At 32.3% G+C, this 20,764-nt stretch overlaps 2 protein-coding genes across 2 annotated transcripts; one reads left to right on the top strand and one right to left on the bottom strand.

Moving 5' to 3' along the window:
* The first annotated feature begins 3,069 nt into the window (after window positions 1-3,069).
* LOC105159160 (Remorin family protein) lies at window positions 3,070-7,618 on the top strand. Its single transcript, XM_088879201.1, has 8 exons — window positions 3,070-3,429; window positions 3,913-4,027; window positions 4,187-4,279; window positions 4,383-5,069; window positions 5,531-5,897; window positions 6,498-6,579; window positions 6,883-7,138; window positions 7,240-7,618. The coding sequence occupies exons 1-7, from the start codon at window positions 3,244-3,246 to the stop codon at window positions 7,090-7,092; spliced, it is 1,740 nt and encodes a 579-aa protein (XP_088735327.1). The 5' UTR covers window positions 3,070-3,243; the 3' UTR covers window positions 7,093-7,138; window positions 7,240-7,618.
* A 1,051-nt stretch (window positions 7,619-8,669) lies between these two features.
* Window positions 8,670-13,214, bottom strand: LOC105159159 (triacylglycerol lipase OBL1). Its single transcript, XM_011076117.3, has 5 exons — window positions 12,775-13,214; window positions 11,384-11,574; window positions 10,850-10,883; window positions 9,541-10,154; window positions 8,670-9,069 (listed from the first exon to the last, which is right to left on the bottom strand). Exons 1-5 carry the CDS (start codon window positions 13,079-13,081, stop codon window positions 8,782-8,784), a joined length of 1,434 nt encoding a protein of 477 aa, XP_011074419.1. The 5' UTR covers window positions 13,082-13,214; the 3' UTR covers window positions 8,670-8,781.
* Window positions 13,215-20,764: the final 7,550 nt, after the last annotated feature.

Genomic DNA, 20,764 nt, shown 5'->3' with positions numbered 1-20,764 from the left:
ACAGAAATCCTAGTGGAGGTACAACTAACACTTGACACTACTGATGATGAAAAGGTAAATGCCTATGCCTATGCCTATGCCTATTCCTCTGAGGAGGTTGTCTGTGAAGCAGACAAACATTTTGGTCTTATCAAAAAGAGGTAGACATTGATTGCCTTGCATGGAGTTCCCATTTCAAACTCTTGTAACAACACAACTTGTGACTACACTGCAACATCTCAATTCCAGACAACAACCCAAATTTGTAATGACAGAGTAAAGACATTTTGACATGAGTTGCAGTGGCATGTGCTTACTCACGACTAATAATAACATGTATCTCGCAAAACATACTATAACCATATGATTCTAGTATTTCAGACCAAATAAATAGAAAAAAAAAAAAAGTATATGCAGAGAATAATTAATAAATAATGGATTGGAGGAGGATGAGATGAGTAGTTGTAATGTTATTGGGATGTGGATTGAGCGGAATGAGAGTGGAGCCTGTCCCTCTCCTGCTTCTTCTACATAAATAAAAGCGGTGAGGCCCAGGAGGCAGCCCCTCACGAGTGGGAAGGGGACGCCTCCTTTTCATTTACTTTTCCCCTCACTGACAAGTCAATTGCTATTAAATGCTCAACTCTACCTACACAACATCTTCATTATTCCCTGTTGAATCAAAACCAAATTTTCGGTAATTAAATTACATTGGTATTTTTCTGTGATTAGGACAAACTGCCTAAAATATTCACTATTTTTGTGAAATTATAGCTACATTTTTTAACGGGACTGTTAGTGAAATGTTTTTTCTTTTTAAAGTTATGTTTGCGTAAATGAGAAAGTAGTGGCGAATAATGAGATAAGGGGAAGGAAGTGGAGGAAATAGGAAGTCATAATTGATTTAAATTATTTAGAGGGGAGCGGGAAACATTGCATGCAGATGGTAATGATATTGGTGGGCAGTTTGTGTAGAGAGCAAAAATGTGACAAATCATGGACACGTGATGAGAGCATTTGGGTTAGGACATCATTGCTTCAACATATATTTTTCAGATTAAGGCCATTTTTTTTTTCTGTATAATAATAATACAACTATATAAATTATATATATTTGGTTTTTAGGGGAAAATTAAAAAAAAAAAAATCATATTTGTACTCTTCCTTGTTTCATACCATTTGGAAGGAAGGTAGTTGGTAGTAGTTATGGTGTTAGCTTTCACCAAATAAAGTCAACTCCCCATAGATAATTCCCTACAAGATTCATTAATTAATTTTGGGAAAAAAATTATTATTATTATTTTTACAAATATATTGTTGAACTTGTGGTAGTCGCCATTTCAAATAACAGGTTTTCAATTTCTCGTTTCATATTGAATTTCATATATAATTCATTCACCGCAAGATATGACGTGTTTAAGTCGATAAAATATCAATGAACTTCTCTTTTCAACTCATAAAATATCCTCAAATAAGTAAATATAATTACAAACAGGAAAGTCGAAACACAAAACTTAAATAGCTTTTAAGAGTTTAGGAGTTTGCAGGATGTTTTTACTCGATCAATTGAAATTAACATTATCGTTTGATTATTTATGCATTTTGTGGACTTTTAGTAAGTCCATTATTTTTTTAAAAAAACTCAGTAGCTATCAGAAGACATATGCTTATAATTTTCAAATTATTTAAACTAACCCTTGAAATTGAAGTGAATGTTACTTGGAAATTGAGATATCAATGGACTTAATTTTTCATGTACTCCTTTAACAAACAAATAGACCTACACCTTTTTTGATTAATAGATTAAGATCCATAACGCTCTTACTTCATATACGCAATCTAAATTTTTGGAAATATTTGGTCAGGTGTCAATTTAGTTGTTCTAGTGACTTTACATATAAATATCATGTTTATATTTAAGGAAAGTAGTCATTTGTAATATATGGACGCAACTACTAAGACATAAATATATAGGGTATATCCTAGCTTTTATATTATTTTTGATATACCATATTTTTATATGATTGGGCTATATATATAAACATATATTCTTTTTACATTCATGTGAATTATATTTATGCATTTCTATTGTAATTCCGAATAGATATATGGATTAAAATGAAATAATTTCGTATTAACAATTCCAGGCAAAAAAAAAAAAAAAAAACAGTAAGAATAACATAAAGGAGACAAAAAGTTAAAAAAGGCTCATTATTTTGGAGACATGTCGAAATTAGGTTTGTTGACTTTGTTGAATTCTTTATTTTAATTAATTAACACATCAAATGTCGTGTTGATATTGAATCAAGCATGCAGTTGTGGTTATTTCAAGAATAGTCTGATTTAGAGGTGCTTGCAATTTTAGAAAATAAATAAATTATTGGGCTTGTTGAAAGATTCTCAATTAAATTTTTTTTATGCTTAAATTAATCGGGAGAAAAAAAATTGAATAATATCTCAAAAAATGATAAATTTTGTGCCCAAAATGGTTCTACAATATTTATAGGACCAAATGTATACGGGTTCATATATCGTGATCCCAACTTCAAAGTATTGAGTGATTGACGATTGTAATTTCAGATCATCGAATTCGATCTAATCCGAATCGATTGAAGAGTGCAGAAATCATTGTGATGTTTGGATATTTTGACATTCTATAAAAAATATTTTTTTGTTAGATATATATAAAAGACGTATCTGAATAGGCGTATTTGGTAAGTCACAAATTTATTTTTATAACAATAATCAATAGAGAACGTTGGTACAACATACTTACTCATAGGATTAATTAAATTCAGCTAATTAAATGTCAACTAAAATATTCCCAAGTCCACAAACCCCATTCCCGAATTTCACTTTTACTTCACCTTTTATTTTATATTTTTCACAGTGAATGATTTTACTTTTTACTTGTTCATGTGTTACCGCAATCAAAGCCAAATTACCCTCAAGAATCCAGTCAAAATTTTCAGTCAAGACAAGAAAGCGAGAACCCCATTTTCCCCCAACATAGAAAGTAGAGAATCCCACTTAAAAACTTATGTTAACAGAACATCATGATTAAGACACCATCCCTTGATCCCCTCAAAGTCCAAAAAGCACCGTTTTTTACGTAAATCCATAGGCTAAAAATTTCAACACACACCCACCATTTTTATAGTACTACGAAGTAATGCCAACAGAGGTTGTATTCAGATTTTTCATGTAGCCAGTAGTAGCCTACCCCCCCTTCTCTCTCTCTCTCTCTCTCTTTCCCATCCAAGAATGCCAGAGCCGGGTTTTCAAGATTTGAGATCGGGCTTCCGGGCCAGAGATATAAGCCCGGATTCTGTCATTTTCACTGCTGAATCCAACTTCAGTCTCTTCTCTTCCGCTTCTGCTAGTGTGGAACGCTGCTCTTTCGCCTCTGATGTACCTGATCAAGACTCTGTTGCCTCTGTTGTTTCTCAAGTAATGCTAGATTTCCTCCCATTTTCACCGCATTTTTCTTTTTTAATTTCCGTTTCACTTTGTCTTGACATGCATTTTGAGAAATTATTCGTATACATGGATTAATATACATGTTGTACTTGTGAAATCTGCCTCAAGTTGGTACCTTTCTTGTGTCTTCAGATCTTCCGTCTGTTCTTTTCATTTAACAAGTTAAATGCATGTCAATCTGCTTTTGCTTGCTGGAAAACATAAGATGAATGAATTTGGTGTCGACCCTGAAAGGGAAATCTTTCTGGCAATTTGCAGTCATTGTCCTTTTTATTTGGGCTCTTTCAGGTGGGGAAATGCGGGAAAAATCTACGAACTAGATTTCACAGATGGGTTTTGATTATTAACATTTGATGGATTCTGCTACTGTAGTAAAACGTAGTTCTTTTCAATTCGCAATAACTATGTCTAGTTCGAAGGGAGGTTGAAAGTTGAAATTTTGATTTGAAACAGCATTTGGCTGGGCATGAATTGTCTGAGGTAATGAGTGGTCCAGATCCAGATCCAAACAAAACCACTCTAGTACAAAAGAATAGCATTAGCCTCAGCAGGAAAGAAAAGGCTAAAGGTACGGCTTTTACACTTTTCTTGAGTTTGAACTCTGCTGTTAGCTGGCTGGCTTCCCCTAATTGACCCTCCTCCATTGCTGAACTGGAAAGATCAAAATTTAAAATTTTTTCGATCAAACTACTGACTGTTTGTCCTCCACTGTGACTTGTGTACTTAGCTCACAAATTAGATAGCAGTGAGGCTGAGACGACAGAGGATGAAAATATAGCCATAGATTCTGCAAGAAATTCATTCTCTCAAGCTCTTAAAGGTATTTTACTTGGTGCATTGTGTTTGATGTCCCAATTCAAGATGCAATGTTTCTGCTGTTCATAAATTCACTTTCTATTTCCTGGTTGGGTTTATTTGATTAGAATGTCAAGACCGAAGGTTGAGATCTGAAATTCTGTTGAAAAAAACAGACCGTCGAAGACCTGCTTCTCTTGATCTTAACAATTCTGTGACTAACGTTGTAAACTCCTCCTCACCGAGACTTGGAGCCATGAAAAAAACTTCTACTTCAACTCGCAGAACTGGTACATTTCCAAGCCCTGGAACACCTAACTATCGACACCCGAGTGTTGGGATTCAAAAAGGTTGGAGTTCAGAACGTGTTCCGCTGCAGACGAGTGCAAACCGGAGGAATTTAAATACTGCATTGTTGCCTTACAATAATGGTAGGACTTTGCCTTCGAAATGGGAAGATGCAGAGAGGTGGATTTTTAGTCCTGTGTCAGGAGATGGTGCTGTGAGAACTTCATTTCAGCAGCCACAGAGGCGGCCCAAATCAAAGAGTGGGCCCCTTGGGGCTCCAGGGGTTGCTTACTATCAATTGTTTTCTCCCGCCGCACCCATGTTTGATGGGGGGAATACAGGAAAAGTAATGGCAAATTCACCATTTTCCGCCGGAGTAATGGCTGCGGATGGAATGTCAATTCGATATGGAGGCTGTGAAGGCAGTGGAAACTTCCGTGTGGGCACTGAGCCTTGCATGGCTAGGTCAATTAGCGTTCATGGATGCTCTGAAATGCTAAGCCAATCATTATTGCCGGGCCACCAGGGTAAGACATTGTTTCTTCTTTGGCCTTTCCTTCGAAAAGGTTTTGCTTATGTCAATATGATATTATATTATATTATTTCTTTTGGCTCTAATCCCACCTTGTGTTGTTTTCTATTTGTATTTCTGAAGAAATGTTTTGATGCATTGAGAGAACTGTTTTGATGCATCGAGTCAAATGTGGTCTAAAATAACACAACGCGTCATTGATGAGTCTAAGATTTATGCTTATAATTCAAATGAGATTGACAATAGCATATCACTTAATAATTGCTGGTTTCTTGTCCCTATTACTCCTGTCTATGCTAGGACCTAGATTTATTGGTACTCTTTTGCATTTTTTTAGAGCACATTCATATTAATCTTGATTCCCTTTTATGTATTCACACAATGCCTATTCTAGATGTCAAAATAGATAATTTATGTGATTCTCTGATTGTTGGTATTTTGTATTAAAATATATAGACGAGAAATATGATGGTACAGAAGATGCTGCGAACAACATTTCTCGGGTCGTTTCGAGGAGAGACATGGCCACTCAGATGAGTCCTGAAAGTAGCATCCAGTCCTCACCTAGGAGACTCTCATCATTCTCTCTAGCAACTCCGTCTATCCTACCCGTTGCAGAATTGCATAGTACAAATACCTCAAGACCAGATATCAGGGATGTTCCGGTTGATGAACGAGTCACGATGACAAGGTGGTCCAAGAAGAATAGGGGTAAAACTCCTGGAAGGGGCAGTCGAAATGCTGATGACTGGAAAAGGAAAGCTGTGAACATTCGGTCTGCTAGTTGGGAAGTTTCGGCGGAAACGTCTAAGAGTATTTCAAAGTAATTTTATTTAGTTGATCACTCTCATTTGGCTTGTTGAAATATGCTTTTGAGGAACCAGTGCAAATGATCCCAGCAAAGAACCTGGTACAAATTAGCAGAAATTAAAAAACCTAAATGGTCTGCGAAGATTCTGAATCTTGCAATCTTAATACCTAATTTAAAGTCATAATATAAGTCATTTCCTGTCTGTGTGTATCATCTTGTGTCTTTCTAGTTTTACTGGTTGTTTTTCTTATGATCCACTGTTATAATTAACGCACGACATGCAATAGGTCATGTTTCAAAAAGTTAACTTAGCAAGAATGATGAAGTAAAATTTTTGGATGAAACAATTTTTCTGGAGTATTTAGGTAATTATAGAGCGCATCCATGTTTGTGTCTCCTGTGTTTTTTATGGAATATATTATCATTTAAATCTATGCCTTTCTTTGTTTGTCTTGTTCCTTTTCATTGTTTCGAACTTTTTATTGTTTCTTCGCTTTAGTAGACAAAATTTTGAGTTTCATCGACTCCTGATAAAGGAATCGTTCACTGATGAAACCAAAGAAGACGAAACGCATGTTACAGCCATTTATGGGTCTTACTACCCCATTTCAGGATACAGAGGGAGGAAGCCAAGATTACTGCTTGGGAGAACCTACAGAAAGCAAAAGCTGAGGCTGCAATAAGAAAACTAGAGGTATTTTTCAGCTGCCATCAAACTTCAAAAAACTTTCCAGTTTTGTCTGAAGCCTACCAAACATCAGCAGCATTTACCTTTATATCTTAGAACTGAAAACTTTCTGTTTCTTAAGCAATAAAGAAAAAATCCAAAACCACCAATCTGTTTTTGCCCAAGAATTATGCATTAGTTTTACTCAATCTCATCGATATTCTTTCCGCATCATGAAATTCAGGTTGTTAGTGTGGCTTTCATCAATGTGATTATACGTTAACCAAAGAAGGTAAAAATTTGCGAAGTTGATTGATTTGTGTGGTTCAGATGAAACTGGAAAAGAAGAGATCATCATCCATGGACAAAATAATGAATAAACTGAGATCTGCACAAAAGAAGGCCCAAGAAATGAGGAGCTCTGTGCTGAACAACCAGGCTGCAAATCAAATTTCAAGGCCATCCGACAAAGCATTATCCTTTCGTAGGACTCACCCGATTGGTTCACTGAGTGGATGCTTTACATGTCATGCTTTCTAGTGCATCCTAATGTTATCTTGGTCAGAAACGGGCTTCATGATGTCAGGTAATGCAAACCATGAAAGAAATTGAGTCATGGTAATCTGTAACAATATTTATGTCTTCTGTGAACTTTAACCTTAATGTTTGGTTTTCTTATTGGTTTAGGCACAGTGGAAGTGTGTGCGTAATGACATTCCGACTCTGAATGAAGTTGATTGAGTCTTGCAGCCCGGAGTATTTGGGAAAACCTACAGTGGTGTCTGGAATTCAGGTAGGCTATAAAAGCAGCAATGCTTTGGAATAGTGATGTTTGTATTTGTTGTAATTAGTATGTATATCAAATTGAGATGTATCCAGCCAGATGTGAAGAAGAGATCCATTTATTCATAGGTTAACAGACCAGTTAATCTACCTGCACTCCAGGCCTTTGGGCTGTGTTGTGTTGTTTACCCTTGTATGTAATTTCAATTTCTTGCTCAGCTCATTAGTACATGTCCAAACTATTACCTATTTATCACCTCTTATATTGTTGTGTGTGTGTGTATACATTGTGCCTTTTGTAGTATTTCATCTGTAAGAATTATTCATAACGAAGCAAGAGGGCTACGGACAGCTCTAGAAATCTTCACTATGTTTGTTTTCATTTTCAAGTTATCTCTGGGACGAGTTAAAATATACTTAATGTTTGCCATCATTCAGAAATACCTTATTTAGGTGTTTTAAACTGTTTTAGCATAAATACATACATATATATACATAAATATATATAAAAAAGACATGATTTGACAATGAATAGTAATTTTTGTCTCTAAAAACACAACATTAAACATACAATACTTATTTTAAATTATTTCCAAAAACAAATCCAAACATACATACTATCTCTAACACACACTTATTTATCTTTATTTTTCTCTCTCTATCTTTGCAAAATACAACAAAACACTCAGAAAACGAATCCAAACATTATGCTTTTGTTTTGGGGTACGAGGTAGATATTTTGTTTCTCACAAAAGATAATTTAACAATTCAACGGGGACCAAATTTTTAAAATTCAATTTGTTTAACTATAAGATATATATATATATATATATAGGAAAAAATACAAGCAACCCCCTTGTGATATCGTAAATTAGCAAATTACTCCCTTATAAAAAAATAAATAGCGAGTTACCTCCCTATATATTTTAAAATGCAATAATTTACTCCCCTATGATTTTTAAAATGAAGCAATTTACCTCCTTGTATAAGGAGATAAATTGCTTTATTTTAAAAAGTATAGGGGGATAAATTGCAATATTTTTTCATAGGAGGGTAAATTGCTATTCACCCTATATATATATAATTAAATATAAGCACTGAGGTGTATTTTTTTTAAAAAAAAAAAATAAAATTGGGGTGATCACAATGCCCATTTTCTTTACTGTCTTAAGAAATTTTAGTACTCATCGCACGACAAATGTAATATCATGTGTGACGTAACCGAATGGATATATAAAAGTTTAGTTCAAAATTATCCCTTTTTACCAACTTTCAAGCTGCGTTCTTAACTATACTTCAACTTTGAATTATGGTTGTGAAAAAGGGAAACGAAATAGAAAAACAAAAGAATTAATATAAAGTGTAAAAGTACCTTTATTTAATATACAGAGCAAGCAACACAAAATATATAATTTAAACTTGAAGGGAGCAATTTGTGTGTGCAGTCTAGTCATGTTTGAGATTTTGATTTGGTCCCTGTCCCTGAAGATGAATGGATGAGGGTAATTTCCCTAACCTAGTGAGATTAACATAATCAACTGGTAAATGATTGATTAAACCTGGGACTACCAAAGCTGCTACCCTAAATAATTTCATTACCCATCCTTCTTTGTACTCCTCGCCCTTTCTCCAGGGCAAGATGAAACTTCTAATCAACTCATAAACTGCGTTTAAGATCTTGGGTACAACGTAAAGCACCGAGAAGTAGTTCTTGTTCGGTTCCTCCTCTAAAACCTGCACTACCCATTCAAATGTTTAATATCTTTTGTCGTAGAGAACGATATTCAGATGTTAAAATCAAGGGATAATTATATTGATACTCTCGATGTTTATAAAAAAATTTAAGATAAATAACAACAAGCTTTCTTGAAACTTATTATAATTACAAATATTTTCTTGTGGTTTAGAAAATTACCAATATCATTGATTTTAGCAGTCATCTAACAATTAGCTTAATTTGTTAGTTTTCGTTATATTTTCATCCACTTTTTGTGATGAACTGCCCCGAGCGACGATGCGGTTTATGAATTATAATTTTATTTACTTTTAAAAAAATTTATATCTCCTTTTGAAAATTATTTTTGCAATTTAAATTGCTGATGCAACAAATTAGCTACACGAATATTTATATATATGAAAATTAAGTTAGACAATTAATGTAAAAAGAAAAATATTAAATATGGAGTATCAGGATTCAGAACTCACCTGGCCTTTGTAGCAGCTGTTGAAGTACAGACACGGGCCGAAATGCTTGAACATGAAGGTCTTATCATCATATGGCAACCTAGGCACCACGTCGTTGGAATACACAAACCTAAAATACTTCACATCATACGACGTCATTTTGCCCTTCATATACTCCCCGAATTGCTCATTCCCCACTCTTGGCTGTCCGAAAGTGTACACTCCCTCCAATCTCTGTAGCAGCAGTTCCTCTTGGTGTATTGCAAGAACACTAGCGCACAGAATTGCTAGTGCCCCTCCCAGGCTGTGCCCTGTCAGTATGAATTTTGCGTCTCCATTCTCATGGATTAGGGTTTTCAGCCGCTCCCTGATGGTGTAGTAGGCAAACGATTTTCCGGCCGGGCCCGGAGGGATTTCTTTCGGCCAACCTGTGGATTTTTGTAAACCTAGGGCTTTCATGAACCCGCCGTGGATCTTTCCGACGCCCGGAAACTCGTACCACGATATGTCGACGTCCGTTCGCCATGCGTCGGCATCGAAAGGCTCCGTGCCTCGGAAGGCTACGACGATTAGGTTGGGATTCACGTTTTTGTCTCGGAACATCATCGCATAAGTCGTGTTTAGTTCCTGGAAATCTGCAAAGGGTTGTTTTTCGTTTTTTTAAAGATACATTATATTAAAATAATCTGAAAACTAATAGAGTATAATTAATAGAATTTTAAAATAAATATACATTTAATCAAATTCTATTAACATAATCATTCTCTTTTAATATGATATTACAATGAATAATACATAATAGATGAAATTATTCATATATGTTCCAATAAAAAAAACAACATACTATTCTGTTATTAAAAATAAATTAAATATTTATATTAGTAAAATTCAAATTCATGATCTATTAATTACAAAACCTCAAATTTTACCACTGGAAGATGGGATCATTAAAAATTCAAATCAATGGTTAGAACATCAATTGAAACATCTGAAATGAAACAAACGGACACATGCCGGTATGACTTTTTATGCGAAACTTACAAGCTACACCTCTTCAAAATGGGGCAACCGTGTCAATACTACCAGAGAGGTCTGCCCTCCAATAATGTCAGTAGTAGCACACAATGATACGCAATAACACAATTAGCAATTAATTACATAAATAATTAACTAACTCTTCAATTAACATAAGTCTAATATAACAATTATCAATAATTTTTTCTTAATTCGACTGAGTTTTGCGAGAAAAAGGCAGCTGCATTTGCTCTCATGATGAGGCAGTTGGAATGACATTATCATCAACATTTATCTTAAAATATCGATTTCTTACCATTCCAAAAGTCGTAGAACTCCACGAACTCCATCTGTACCAGATGATAAAAGGGGAAGTTAATTAAGAGTGCAACCTACGTACCTATTAATCAGATATCGTGAAAAACTATAATTCTACTATTTTTATAGGATTAATTAACGTACACCACAAATAACTGGATTAGTATTTACAAATTACTACTATTTAAAAATTATAGTAAACTAGTAATATCTACTATGATTAAAATAAAGGAACGTGAAAATTCAATTGTTGATCATGGTTAATTAATTAATATTTATCATAATTTTTGCTATGTTTAAAATATTTATCATAATTTTTAGATATGATTCTAATGTTCTGGTTTAGCCTACTATAGAAACAACAGTTAATAGCTAGTTGTTGCATAGCTACATACTACAGTTAATTAGTAGTAGACACATTCTTTTATAATGTTTGACTATAATTATAATAAATCACGGAAAAAAGATTATAATAGTTTTAGTGATAATGAATCATAAAATAAACAAATTATGATGAAGCATATATACGTACCTGCCAATGATGTGTGACGATATTTCGGACAAAGGATTCATTCTCGTAGGATAATTTGGAAGCCATAATAGCCAGGGATGCGTTGTATTTTTCATGATTCCTAATGCTTCTGTCCAAATTCCATCTCTTGTCAGTGTATCCAACCACTGATATGAAGCCTGCTGATGATTTATCTGGCCTCACCAACCTCCCTGTGTATGAAATTACATTAATTAATCACATTCTTGAATGAATTCGAAGAGCTTCTAAATTTTTTTCTATACAATTAGGCTTTGTTTGGCTCGTGTGAGTAAATCAGGTATGATGGAATTGTGTAGGACGAAAATAAAATGATAAGTAATCCCATCGATCAAATCTGTTACATAGTATTTGGCTTGACGTATTATATATATGTGTGATTTCCCAGGTGATAATATAATATATTATTTGATTAAAGAGATTAAAAATTAAGTATTATTAAATATAATTTTTTTTAAAGGTATCATTTTTTAAGTTATTTTTATTTTAACATTGTAGTTTTTGAATAAGTATAAAAGATAAAAATTTCTCAACATTTATTGAAAGACAACTTTTAAACTAATAATTCTTGTGGAATATTTTTATTTTATTTTTTCTACATTCCTGTGAAGCAAAATTTCAAAATAGACATGCAATAAAAATTTAAAAAAAAAGAGAATGAAGGTCTAATTTAAAAAAAAAAATTATAAAAGTATGTGAAAAATTCTATTTTTTGAAATTTATTAATCAATCAAAACTCAAATATAATTCTCAAAAGTCACAAAAAAAAAAATTTCCACCATTTTTTATTATTAAATATTATAATTTAAAGTACAATATATTTTTAAACCTACATGTATTTCACAAGTAAGAAAAAACCCAAAGTGAAAAAGTGATTTGCCTGAAGAAGTGAATAATAATCAACCAACTTGATAATGAGTGAGTATATGGATCAAAAAGATCATGTCAACTTTAAATAGATGCCAGAATATAAAGAAAAATAATAATTATATTTTAGACTAATTAACGGCATAGTGTACCCCACCTCTAAGGATATTTCAAGAAGACATATACTAATGTTAAAAAATATTTAGGTGCACCAATCAAGAAGGTTTTACGGATATTTAACAATTCGGGAGTAAGGATTTCAAACGATTTTCGTATTGGATGAATTTATAGCACCAAAAATATAAAAATTCAATTGAACTACTAACAAAATTCACCCAAAAATAAATGATGATTTTCAACTACTTCTACCACTCTCTTCCTTCAAATTACGTATTATAACATGCATGCATGAATACATATACTATCTAAGTAAATAATCAAACAGAATGGAGAAGAAAAACAAAACAAAAGGGCCAAGAAAAAAAAAAAAAGAGTAAATTCAAAACCTGTGAGAAGATTGAAGAGCAGGCGGAGGTAGCCACCATTGGCTGCCGGATAATTCAGCAACAGCTCCACCGCATCCCCCACCGCCGCCAACGGTCTCTTCAACCAAAGCAGCACTTTCTGGACCAACAAAGAGATGAAAACAATCCATCTCCGGCGAAAACGAACCGCCTCGGCTTCCACCGGAGTTCTGAAAAAGTCCCTATTCTCTAAAGTTTTCGAGCATAATAATCTTAACAAATCAAAGCAGCTGGCTTGTTCAGGCTTTATCAACAGATAGTTTTGGCAGAACTGGACTTCGTCGGCCATGGCTGTAGCTTGAAAGCAATGCAAGAATGTGTTTGATGAGTTGTTAAATCAGAAGATGGTGCGATGCGTGCATGTGGAAGTCTTTTTTAATAGGGTTTGGGTTAGTCGTGTTGTATTAGAAAATTAAGGACTTGATTATCATAATATAATGGTGGATCAAGATCCGTACAAGTATTAAGATATAGGGTTAATTACACTTAGTCTTTGTCTAAAAATACAAAATTACATTTTCTCTAAAAAAAATTTAAAATTACAGTTACACACCATTTGAAATTTTCAATTTACACCTGCACACCTTTATTAAGATTTGACAAAAAATGCTGACCTCAAATGTGAATAGTGAATTTTTAAAAGAAGTGTAAATATAATTTTAAAAAAAATTAAAAAGAATATAATTTCATATTTTTAAAAAAACGTAAATGTAATTATTCCTAGTATATATATATATATATATATATATATATATGTAAACTTAGCTGTCAATCCTGAAAACTACAGTACTAGAAAATTAAAGTCTAAACATGGCCTACTGTACCTGCTGCAATTTTCGTAGCATGTGGGACAAGATTAGTTTTTATGTTCAGAGGATTAATTTATTTGAACTTTGTTTAAGCCGCTTTTTCGTAGGTACAAATGAAGCAAAATATTAATTAATACCCAATCTTTTATTAATTGGCAATAAAGTTACTTATTTAATTTTCTGTTTTTAGGCCCTTTCTTTTGTGTTGGGGGGGGGAGGGATGAAGGGGGGTTAAAGCGTCAGTAAACCTACCCGAGCGCTTGACTGCAATTGCAAGGATAGGATCTTTGAATCTCCGTCCGGCAGCAAAATTTTAAATGCTAGTCTCGCATCGGTCTGATCACAGACAAGAATGGGATGCTCAACTCCCGTCTCGACTGCACTAACAAGGTTGGGGTTTTTTCGTTCCCCATCTCGGTAGTAACATCACGTTCAAATCTGGCCTGCGCGCATCATGTCACATATCGATACCAACTATCATACATCGATCGCAAGATTAGAATTTTCTAATCCCAGCACAAAAGTCCCACTCGAGTCTCAACCCGAGCGCACAATGCCACAAACTCAAATCCCCAGCCCGGCCGCACCATGCTGCTCATGGTGCCAATAGAGCCCGATGCTCCCCTCGCGATTCTAATATTGAGCCTCCTAGTTGAGCACTGTTGTACTGTACGATCTTGTTTTATTAATAAAACTTACATTTATCCAAAAAAAAAAAATGGTGATAGGTTTGCAACTAGAAATTCTGCGAGGAAGAAGAAAAGGAAGAGAAATTGCACCACAAAGGAATATTATTATTTGTTTCAAGTGAAGAAAATATTTTACTAAAATCAAGAACCAAATATAGCCAACTAAGGGAGAAAATGTTAGGAGATTGGAAAAATTAATTTTTAATCATGTAATTATGGGTATGTCACATTTAGTCTTACATCTTTAGTAATTTATAAATGTACTCCTTTATTTTATATCCTTTACACATATTTGGTTTAATTTTAACACAGTTGATTCGAGACCTCACACATTTAGTACAAGGTTAACAAATTTGGTCCTCAGTAAATTTTTCTAGCCAACATGTGTTACTGCGGAAAGATATGCCATTGCCACGTCTTTTTTTGACAACATGCTTTGAAAAAAAAATAATGTAAAACCAAATTTGACAATTTCAAGACCAAATTTATCAAGTGGATCATGATCAAAATGTGCCAAAATTAGATTTATAACTAATAAAGATGTATGACTAAATTTGTCATGCTCCAATAATTACTATGACTAAAAAATAATTTTCGGTACGAGATATATAAGATTTCATAACTAAGGACTAGTTTCATTTACAATGGAAATCTCCATGGTTGATCAAATCGCTAGCCACTCCTATACATATCTTGGAATTTTGACCAAAAATAAAATTTGCACGAACCCAAAACTCTATGATATTAGATTAACAAAATTCTACTGTTTCTTTTTTTCAACCCAAATTCTACCATCACTTGCTAGTGATAACGTCGGAGTCAATAGGGTATTGCCATGTCCGTTTATTGCAGTCTTGTCTGGGCTGTTTTATGATTCCCATGACGTTGTATCTGTGATTTGTGGGCCTACTACAAATTGGCTATCAGGCTGCGCTGTTTAATTTTCTTGATAGGATTTAGGAGCAGCCCAGTTACAGCCCAATCCACAAACTAGGCATGATCAAAATGTTTTTTAGGTCAAGGCAACAAGAATATTATTAAATACGAGGTCAGACTCATATTGTTGGGTCCATGAGTCTAACTTGAGTACTTGAATACGAATGTTGTCATTTTCACTTTGCAAATATCACTACAACAAAAATGATGATCAATAGCTATAAAAATTTTGATGTTAAAATCACTATCGAGTTAATTAATACATATAATTTTTGTGCAAATATATATTATTTTATATAAAAAATTTACTTACTAATTTAACAAGTAAATTTTTTGTATTAAATAATATAGATTAGCAATGAAAGTTTTACCTGCTAATTATCTCGGTGTTAATTTTTTTTTTGTTGCTATTGAACAATTTTCTTGTAATGTATGTTTTACTTAAATTTACTGTCTATTATTACCAACAGTTGAGAGCGAAGTCTTAAGTTCGAATCACAACAAGAAATACAGCAATAGTCTGATTTAATTTTATTTTTAATATTTTAAATAATTATTATAATTACTTGTTTAATTCCAAAAAAAGAAAAAAACGTAATCCACCAAAAATTATGAGTGTGGGGTCTGTCTGGTTGAAGGTGACTAGTATATGGTAGGGCAAATGAAAGGCGACGGTTTGAGTGTAATGACACAGGTGGAAGGGGAAGGGCATGCATCCGATTTTTTTATTTAAATTAAATTTGATCGAATTAAATCAATCACATAATAATTATAATATATTTGTTATGTAATTGATTATTTATTTACTATATACTAATTATATAATAAAATATTATATTTACTATAAAATAAATTTAACTCTGATGGAATTCGATTCAAATTAAAATTTGACTATGGGCAAGAAAAGATACAAATCCCCCAACATTGATGCGTTCCAGAAATAGGATGTGGACAAGGTTTTCTGAATAAAATTTGGTTGGAAATTCATGTAATGTAGCACAAACGACAAATGACGAAGAATTTAGGATTTAGGATCCATTGCTTTGTTTGGCTTTTTCCTCTGGTCCCACCAAATTTTAAAATCATATCCAACCAACCATACAACTTAAATGCTACGTATTACAATTTTATGTAGCATTTGATTCAACTTAAATTGGGGCAATCAGATTTTCCAATTATATTTGATATAATTATAAATATTTATTATTATTTATAAAATTAATATTTTTTTTAATTTTAACAATTATCTAATAATTAATTTAATTCTTAAAATTTTTATTAGTTTATTTACAGTGAATTGACAAAAAAGGCTTACTTATTTTTAAAATATTTTTATGAACTAGTGAATAATTATTTTTTTATTTTTTCAAAATTTTTCATACATTTCGTTCAAAAAAAAATACAAGAAAAACAAAATTGATAATTTCAGACCTCCAGGAATTATATATTTATCAACATATTCGTCAATTTTCAAATAATAAGGAGGTATTGATAATATGTCAAATTTCAATAGAGCCTGTAGTAATGTATCTTATTATAGAAAATGATCAATCAAAGTGCGGCCTGTTTGCCGCATTAAAAAGTTGATATTTCAAAACAGTTGGTATATATAGAGTTATGAATTATAAATATTTCATTTATGTGAATATAAATTATACATTATTGTTTATAAATACGTGTAGTTTCTTTGTAATTGAAATTGAAAGTATAGATAGAAGAAAAGATGGTGGGGGTATGTGTCGCGTTGAAGCATCGTAATGTCTAAATCTGATGAAATTGAATGCAATAAAGGTCAGATGCATGCACGAACAGGTTTTGGAGGCTTATCCTGTGAACAAGTCGTGTTATGTGCAATATGTCAACCGGCCGATGGAATTCATGTAACAACAACCGCCCATATTTAAGACCAAAATTAACCCCTTCCAATAGGTGTGTGCAATTTTAGATTGACCCACCAAAAAATGATGGAGTCAAAAATTTGGTTTTTTACTATAAAAAAATATGGAATTTGAGATGGGATTTAGGGATGATTTTTTTTTTTTTTTTTTTTTTTTTTTATCATTTGAGACAGTTTAAATTGAAGAAATTATTTTAGATCGGATCTTGAAACTGTTCATGAAACGTCGTTGTAGACGGCGTTACTAATATTTAGGAATGGTTGAATTGGAACGGACATTGTAACATATTGATAGTGACCTTCCTAATATTGTATTTTTATATATATTTTTTTTCAATTGGAACGGATTAGATAAATTTTGGAACGATTTTATAATTTAATTGAGGTTATTTTGAAACGGTCTTTGTAATACTTAAGTCTGAATTTTGGAACTATATTTATTTTTATTGGTGATATATTAAGAACGGTTATTGAAATTGTTTGGTGGTCAATTTTGAAATGGTATTAGGAACGGTCAATTTTTTGCTTGGAACAATCTTTTGTAGCTGTTTTGGGAACCATTAATCTTATTTGGGAACACATTTTAAGAACTATTTTAGCATTGGTATTAGAAACGATTTTTTGTTTAGATTTGTAATATGGTCTTAGGAACAAATACTGTAACTGTTATTTTGGAACACCATTTGGAATGATTTTGCTTTTCCAAAAAAATTAGACATTAAAAATGTGGATCATCGATCACTTTTTGTTCCTCTTGAATTCCAATGCCCATCCAATATGGCACGGGCTTTGGAACGGTTGTGGGATCCATGCCAAATTCATTTTTGTTTTTCTGTAGTGTTGATCAAATACCGAATTGAATTCTGGTTTGGTATTTGATTATTTTTTACTGTAAATTTCGGTTTACGATTCGATTATTTATGCAGTTAATTGAATCAAACTGAATACCGAACTTAAAATGTATATATACATATACTATATTATAAATATAAATAATTAATATCTTAATATCTGTATTGATAACAAAAAAAAATAATTTTACTGTTAATATATACTTAATGTATTATCTCTGCTGATTAATAAATAATTAATAGCTAACAAAAACATTAGATTATATATTTCTTTAATTTGTGGTTAATTCAGTTCAAAATCGAAGCGAACCCAATTGAATATTTTGATTTGGTATTTGTTATGCCATTTCGATGTACCGTAATTTTGGTTCACTGAACTTTGGATTCCGTTGAATTGGATTAACTAAACTGCTAAGTTTGAAAAAAAGAACAAAAATCAAAATTAAGTGGGATTGTCAAATGGAAATTAATTTCTTAGCCAACCATATTTACATTCTGCAATCCTGCAGCTTCCAAAGAGGAAAAAATAAAATAAGAAAAAAATAAAAAAAGAGAGAGATGAATTATGAGTCATTAATTAGAACAAGTAGCTTGGTTTTGAATTTCATTGACAATATAAAACTCGTTATTTTAATAAATATATTATGAGGTGACGTTTGATTCATAATACTTGATTTAGTGAAAACTGAACCATGATTTAAGTAAATTTTCAATTGATTTTAGCGGAAAAATAATATTTTACAATAATCATATTGCATTATTGAGATAGTGACAATGAATTTAATTCAAACAAACATTTAATTTGCCAAAAAAGAAAAAAGAAAAAAAACATATGTAACACATAAATCTAGAAATCAAAGCTGCTTCGAGTTTTGTAATTTGCGAATGGAATTTTACGGTGAAGTTAACCAAAACTCAATAGTATTTTGGCTTGTTGGCTAAAGTCAGAACATTTACTCCCCGACCATTTGCTAAAATGTCGCTGCAGCCCTAACGCGTCACTATTCATCAAAAACCACATGCATTTATTTATATGTGGCTTCTGAATCAATTCTTACCTATGTATGTGATGCTTTTAAAAGAAATATGATTTTTTGTATTACGGTTAATTATTATAATAAAACGTAAAAGATCACGACGAATATAAATTAACAATGATTATTAATTGTTGTTTCTATAAATAATGTCAAAATATTTGCTGTAGCTAAAAACCATAGCAAATATTTTGATCATAGGTGAAACTACAGCAAATGTTGATTATAAGTAAATCTAAAACTTAAGTTTTTATAACATCGTTTTTCTTCACCAGTAGTAAATAATATTTGTTTACTATGATTTTTAAGTCCGTCATTTATAATGTAGGGAATGATCAATTTTATCGTAATGCGATATTCATTTGGGAAACTATTGGGAGCCTCCTGGTGATGAGTTTTTCTTTTTTTTTTTTTACTACATTTACAGTGAAATTTATATTTTGTTGATGTAATATAATTGACACTTTTTAATATATTCAAACTCTATCTAAAAAAAATCCGACATGAATAAGAAAAAATATATCGTCATCACATAAAAACACACACACTTATATATATAGGTCAAAATAGCCGGGTAGCTAGGACGTGGATCACAAAGTAGAAAAACAAAATTATCCTGTGGGAGTAGTGGTGGATGAAGATAGAAGGATTCAGTGCACTTGGGAGAAAAAGGTCGTCACCACTACTGCCCTATTTACATACATCTCCATCACAGTTGCAAAATTAAATAAATGTAAGAAGAATTGAAGAAGAAGAAGAAGGTGGGGTTTACTGGAAATTCTCACATGGGTTTTCCCCCCTGGAATTGTTTGACCACTTGAGATTTCAATATTGGATCCTAGATTTGATTGGATTGGGCGGAGATTTTGGATGAGAGGAATAAATGGCTTTTAGTGAAGCATGACTCTTGAGACACAAACACTGCCATCTTCTCTTCCTCTGTTAGGAAGCAACCTACCTTTTTTTTGCCTGAATTATTCTACATATGCTTCATTCTTCACCCTCTCATCAACCACATTCCCGATTTTGTCTCATGTTTTTATTTTGATTTAGGGATCATTACACTCTCCTCCCTTAAAATTTAGTGTAATTATACATAAATTTCTTATGATTCAGAAATTTACATCTACTATACCTAAGATTTGCTTCCGTCTAATAAATAGGTTCATCCATTAGTCAAAATTCACTGAATTTGCTGGTATTAATAAAAAAAGAATTGAATAAAAATTTATATTAATTTACTCTCGATTGACTTATTGCAAGTCAAATAATTTTTTTCAACTAAATTACCCTTATAATATACCTCCCCACACGCTAATACACATGAAGACGCATGAGGGTAATTTAATCATAAAAAGATTTATTTAACCTGCAATAAATCAATAATATGTCAATCACGAAAAAATATAGATTTTTTTTCCTATTTTTTGGGTTTTTAGCAATAAATTCAATTAATTTTAATTATTCGAAAGTTTTATTTATTAGATGGAAGCAAAGTTCAGGAGGTGTTAAATGTATATTTCAAACTACAGGGAGTCTACGTATAATTATACCAAACTCAGACGAGGGTAGTGTATTATCCCTTTGATTTGTCACTACAAAATAAATGGATATTTCCTGCACTATAAATAATTATAACATAAAAATTAGGATAAACTACAACCATCGACCTTGAGGTTTATCATAACTATAGATACCTTTTTCATTATCAGAAAATTATAAATAACCTTATGTTTTTACTGTCCGTATAACAATA

The sequence above is a fragment of the Sesamum indicum genome, linkage group LG3 (assembly GCF_026168435.1).
Source record: "Sesamum indicum cultivar Baizhima isolate 11 linkage group LG3, ASM2616843v1, whole genome shotgun sequence".
Classification (NCBI taxonomy): domain Eukaryota; kingdom Viridiplantae; phylum Streptophyta; class Magnoliopsida; order Lamiales; family Pedaliaceae; genus Sesamum; species Sesamum indicum.
This window is presented reverse-complemented; position numbering and strand designations above follow the sequence as displayed.

Coding starts and splice junctions, on each gene's coding strand:
- LOC105159160 (XM_088879201.1), top strand. CDS start 3,244: ATGCCAGAGCCGGGTTTTCAAGATTTGAGATCGGGCTTCCGGGCCAGA. Junction 5,898..6,497: donor ACGTCTAAGAGTATTTCAAA/GTAATTTTATTT, acceptor ACCCCATTTCAG/GATACAGAGGGAGGAAGCCA. Junction 6,580..6,882: donor CTGCAATAAGAAAACTAGAG/GTATTTTTCAGC, acceptor TGTGTGGTTCAG/ATGAAACTGGAAAAGAAGAG.
- LOC105159159 (XM_011076117.3), bottom strand. CDS start 13,081: ATGGCCGACGAAGTCCAGTTCTGCCAAAACTATCTGTTGATAAAGCCT. Junction 10,155..10,849: donor GTTCTACGACTTTTGGAATG/GTAAGAAATCGA, acceptor AACCCTTTGCAG/ATTTCCAGGAACTAAACACG. Junction 9,070..9,540: donor ACAGCTGCTACAAAGGCCAG/GTGAGTTCTGAA, acceptor TGGGTAGTGCAG/GTTTTAGAGGAGGAACCGAA.